The 6,002-nt window shown below is 41.3% G+C and overlaps 1 protein-coding gene across 1 annotated transcript in view; it reads left to right on the plus strand.

Annotated features, from left to right (window-relative positions):
• The window catches only part of LOC108623027 (lachesin), a 137,127-nt gene that overhangs the window by 56,154 nt on the left and 74,971 nt on the right, over window positions 1-6,002 (plus strand). Inside the window, exon 2 of the mRNA XM_018021271.2 lies at window positions 4,856-5,037. Coding sequence (XP_017876760.1) covers window positions 4,974-5,037 — 64 coding nt within the window. The 5' untranslated portion in view covers window positions 4,856-4,973. The remainder of the gene's footprint in view (window positions 1-4,855; window positions 5,038-6,002) is intronic.

Raw genomic sequence — 6,002 nt, forward strand, 5'->3', positions numbered from 1 at the left:
TTTCTAAAGTGCATAAACTTTTGGGATTGACTGTATAGCCAATACATCCTTAACAGTGAGTATTAAAACCCAGTTATTATCCAGTTCAGTTGTTTAGCTGTCCGATTGAATTCCATTTAAGAAAGCAGTGGAATCGATAAGAATCATAATTCAATAGGCAATTGCCCGAAAATACTTGTACTCATCGATAACAAAGCATTCGCCTTACTTCCAACCTGTTTTCATCAAAAGTCTAAAAGCACGATGAGAGTTCATTTACATAATACGATAACGGGCAATTATAATATAGAGAATTGCATCGGAATAAGAAACCGAGTGACGATTTAAATTCATTTTAATTTAATTTTGCAAGAATATAATTTTTATTGAAGGATAGGGAGACCACCGAGTTGAATAAAGCTCACGGGGAAATTGTGCTGCTCGTGCAGCGGTCCAAATTTATTTTCCCGTAAATTTCGCGTACTCTTGTAGCGAAATACCTGCGCGGCCGCAAACGATCATCATCGGAAAAGTGATAGTGTCGCGGTTTGCTCTGACACGGTACACGCGCGCATACGTACGCGCACCGCTGCATACTGCATGCGACGATCAATGGTCCACGATGAATATTTTAACCGTTTTTGATGGAACGTTCAAGAAATTGGGAAAAATTTTCCCGTCAGGCATTTCTTCGCACTTTCTAAACTTCTTATCAGAAGACCGTTTCACGGCAGGGTTATGTAACTCGCAGGAGATCGCCAGTATTAAACGTTGTAATAATTGCACGCGGATTTATAAACGAAATTTGAGTAATAAATTGTTTCATTACATCGCATGATCTGATTATTTATTTGAACAGAGCGGAGTGCGTCGAATGACAACAATTAATGAATTAATAATTACCGTCGGCCTTTCGCAGAATTATTAATTTTATTAATACAACAGCATTGTGATCGAGGTATCGATATCGGTTTATAATTAACATAAATTTCCAGTTTATACGCGGCGACGGATAGAAATTCGTGCGTGTTCAATCTAAACGATTTTCGCAAATTAAATATCTCCCGTTTTCCCGTCCCGCGTGAACTATTCAGCCCGGAGTGGTAATTGGAAAATGAACATAAAACAGAAATAAACGAGTGCATTAACGTTCCCCTGCGTTAACTTCTCGTAACGGCATTTCCTCGATCCTACCGATTAATCATCCCCTATGGTAACCGCGCTTTACAAACGTTACGCGATCCTCGAAAAATAATTACGATCTTTCAGGCCATCTCCGAGCGCTGCTTTAATGTGCATCCGATTTAAACATGTAAATCCGATTTACAACACAGTCCGCTATTAGCCGGCTCCGTTGTAAAAAAAAAAACTTCTCCCTATTTGTTCTCGATTACAGGGTGAAAAATATTTTTCTCATTCAGACGAATGCGAGAATTGACGCTCGATCATCTGTTCTACGATTCGTACTTTCTTTCTACCTGATGAGAAGTGAAATCGTTCCGCGGTGGAGCTGGGAGATAACATTTATGCAAACGCGGTGCAGCTTCCCCGGCGAGCAGTAAGATGCGAAATGGAAAAGTTGCTTAAAACACGGGTGATTCTTAAGTGAAAAGCCAGTCAAGAAATTTAAAGAGTAATTTTTTGGGACGCTCCCTCAGGCCGGACTTATGAATTCTCCTTAGTTCCATGAATAATTCACGCTTAATTGAAATTTCAATTCTCTCTGGCTTTGAATTTAGAAACACGTCTCTTGAACTCGGTACACGATTCTACAATTAACTGATATATAAAAATAAAGTTTTCCCCAGAATTAAAAAATATGTAAACCAATAATGTTAACGCGAGTATATTCCCACGTCTGCGAGTACGTCAAAAGGAAATGGAAAAAAGAAACGGGGAAAGGATATACGGTTGAGGTCGCTTTAATACTGGCGCGCAGCAGAGGGTAGACGTTTCCGGGGGAAAGGTTGTCTTTTAAAGTCGTCTCGCTGTTAACTCAAGACATTCTCGCGGCGCAGCTTCCGACGGGGTAGCCGTGTGCACGCGCATACGTGCATTGTAAATAGGCGTGGTACGTACCTACGTACGTAGGTACATAGGTATGTACGTACGGTTGAATGTAAATTAGAGTTAACCCCGTCCGACTCTTTTTGTTCAACTGTCTGCGTGAAAGAGCCGGCAACTCGTTGCTGCCGGTGCCGCGCTTCCGCCGCTACTTCTGCTGTTTGTGGTATAGATCGGCTTTACCTTGTCGGTAACGAACTGCAGCATTTCGTGTTCTGTGTTTCGTGTTTCGCATTTTACGTCGCCTCTCTGCGGAGACGTACGTAGGAATCAGTGTGCTTTCGCAAATATTGCCGTCAACTGCATTTTTACGGAAAAGTCTCGCGCGTGACTCTCCTTTGAGACCCGTCAAATCCGATTTCTCAAAACAAGCGTTAGAGAAATTAATTCCAATATTAAACAAACAAATGTAACTTCGATTCGGATTTTTTTAATAAACGACGGACTGAACGTTCTTCGTATCTAAATCATTTATTCAACTGCGCCGTTGTCTATAAAAAGAAAATTGCACGGCGGTAAATCGCGATCATATTCATACCCGGTTCCAGCTTCAATTTATGTTACTATTATTCTAACGTAAGGGACTCGCGATTTCACGAGCTAGGCGCTATATTCGCCGGCACGCGACACATTTCACGGCGTAATTTATTTGTAGTTAGACCGTGTACGCTACAATTTAAATAATTCCGCACCCCGAGCAACGTCATTCACCCCGAACGCGTCGCGCTTTACAATTTACATTCGACCGTAGTTTTCTCCTTCCGCATGTTTTACGAATACCCGGCGATTACCTCCGTTATTTAAATCAACTTAAGATTCCATCGGGCTTTCATAACTTGATTGATTGTAACTGCAATTATCAAGATAGTATCGGTGTTGTAGAGCAGTCTGAATTGGAACGGTCTTACCTCAGCGTTTACTTCTTGTAGCACTACCAATTAGCCTATCGTGAACAACTTATCAGTATAACGTTCTGTTTATTGGGAGAAATAAAAAAACAATGATTTAAATCCGTTTTAGTCTATGAACAGACGGGAAGACTGATTAAAAAACGGGTCGTTGAACGTTTGCGTGCTCAGACATCATTGATGGCTAATGACGAGACTCGTCGAACCTGCAGCTCGTAAATCGAACCGATAATTTCGACGGTCACTTTGAAAATCGATGTCGCGCGAATCGTTAAAACTGTCCGAGCCCGGCGAACATTATGTTGTTTACGACGCTTTATAGTTCCACGGTAGTCGATGGTAATTAACACTAGATTGCCCAAGGAAGTCATTTTGACTGCTTTTGGGCAAATGTACAAATAATAATGCATAAATTATTTTTTCCCAAGTGAAGTAAATTTTTTTTTTTATTGTTAACATTTACTAATAACTTGTTATATGACTGTAAATAATATAAAAAATATTAAAAATTAATTTTAGACAAATCTCTTTACACATTATTCTTTCACAATGCAGTCATTTTGACTGCTTTTGGGCAATATAGGTATATACTAAGTTTCAGTCTTTCTAGTGTTAATCATTTATCGACCGCACGGAGATCTGTCGATCGATCGATTTTCAAGGGAAATGGACCGGCGAGATGCCATCCGACGTAGACGATCCCACGCCCCTTTGCGTCGACTGTTTAGACCACGGATTAGCATTTCAAATACTTTGCCGGGGACGAGACTCGGCCGTTGCGTATGGACGCTCGGATAGCCTACAAATCTGATCAATGGTGTGCACCGTGCGGAACGTAACGTCCCGTCGTGAAACGTCCCGTGGAATATGGAAAATTAACAATCTCCCGTGTGCCATACGTGCTGCGCTGCGAGAACTGGTTCCATGCAGCAATAATTTCAATAATACCCACCGGTTACAGATTTTCGTTTCTCTCGAATAAACGGGGCTGAACACGCGTACCACCGTGCGTGATCGATGGAAATGTCGAATGAATGTTTGACACGTGTTTTTATTTTTTCACGTCCACTTCCTTTCAATCTTGCTTCTTTTTTATATATTTTGTTTTATAGTAATTGCAATTTATTAATCTTGCGGATTTTATGCATTTATAAAGAGACTGAATGTGCAAGAAATCGTCAGAATAATTAAGTCACATTTTCTAAGCATTTTATTCTGCGTAAAAATCTGATGATAAATCTTGTATAATAGATATTTTTATCGATGTAAACTGGAAACTGTGGAACACATAGAGATGAAATTGGGAACAAGATTTGAAAACTTGACTAATCACGCGTCATTTGACGGGCAAACAAAGACGGTCGCGGGCCATCTTCGCGTCCTCGAAACATCAGCCACCGAAGTTTGCCTTTGACCGGTTCGTTAGCCAAGTTTCTGCGTAGTAGCGGGATCGAACGTCACCGAGGAGAAACGGCAGCTCGGGGGGCCAGATAACGATAGTAGAGTAGCAAGGCGGTTAGGGTAGTCAGTTTCGCGATGCAAGGGTGCGCGAGTTGAAAGTTCGCTCGGTGGAAACGACCGATAAACCGAGCCAATCACCTTCTGTCCGTTCGTTCAAAACAAAACGCATCGAGCGTACCGATGAATGGAGAGTAGCCAAAAACATGTTAAAAAATAATAAAAACCACGTGCACACGTACCTTGCCGTTCAACAGGATGTGGAACCAGTGAAACCAACAAGTTTATCCAGTTTTACATATTTTATTTCATTAAGTGTGTTACTAATGACAATTCAACAAACAATTCCGGTTTTGTACCATGAAAAACCATGCCCAATACCGTTGAGTGCGTGTGTCCCGACTGACTGACTGACGTGGGTAACCGTGATTTTTTTCGTGTTTCAGACATGCTATGCGCCAGGAGAGTGGAAACAGAGATTCCCGCGGAAGATGACAGGGTTAAGTAGATAAAAGAAACGGCTGCTGGGTTTCCATCGACCGACGACGATTCATCGCGTTTTCCATGCAGTGCACAATGCTCTGCCACCGCGCCCTTGTCGTTCTCCTTGCAGTCAGCGTGCCAATTGGTAAGTGAGAGAGTCAACAGTTTACTGTTAGCAGGAAAACTCTGATACATTCTAATTAAAAAATCGTTTAACGTATAAGCCACATATTTCTATAAAAATGAATATTGGTAATCATATTAAAAATTAAGAATCGTATTTACGTCGAGATGGAACAGATACGCGCGACACGCTTTCATTCGTTTTTATCGAACCGAATTTCCTATTGAAAAGCGACCTAATTACGTGTAAACGGCGTGCAAAAAACGAGAGGCGACAGAACAAAAAGGTAACAGGTTCAGAATGTTAGAGGGACAATTATCGTCTTGATGCTGCGTTGCTCGAACGGAAGAATCGAGTTCGGACGCAATCGGCAAGTTTCACAGATTGGCAGAAGTAATACGCGGGATCTCTCTGTATTTGCATTTTATCGATGCCGCGTACGACCATTTAAACTATCGCTTGATAAAAGACAAAGGTCTTTTGTTCGCGTCGGGTACAGCGAAATGGACCACGTATCCTATATACATATACGTGCACGCGCGCCCACGTGTTTCATAAAAATCGATATCCTCGATTTTCAACTTTTAAGCTCTGTACAGCCGCGCGGTGTTTCCGGAACGCGGATCTCTTAAGGACCGTTCCGACTCGATTGCTTCTCATCCGATGTTAAATAAATTCGGTAACCGTGTCCCGGGACGCGATGAAAAATGCAACGACAGAAAATTTGTCGCAGACTTGTTATCGGTATCGTCGACTGCTTTTTATTATTCCTTTACACGGACGGAATTTTCATATTTTATAACAGTAACTTTGGCCCCGACTGAATTCTGCATAAGAAAATGAGCTGAAACGTGTCTCGAACGAATTTCGCTGTATTTTTTATTTATTTTATATTTCCACCTGATACCTCAAATATGACTATTCCATCGGTATCCATACCACGTCTTGTTTTTTTACTCATAACTGATTCTACTACTTAAGGATGT

Source organism: Ceratina calcarata, unplaced genomic scaffold (genome assembly GCF_001652005.2).
Source record: "Ceratina calcarata isolate Rehan_Ccalc_2016 unplaced genomic scaffold, ASM165200v1 scaffold250.2, whole genome shotgun sequence".
Lineage (NCBI taxonomy): Eukaryota > Metazoa > Arthropoda > Insecta > Hymenoptera > Apidae > Ceratina > Ceratina calcarata.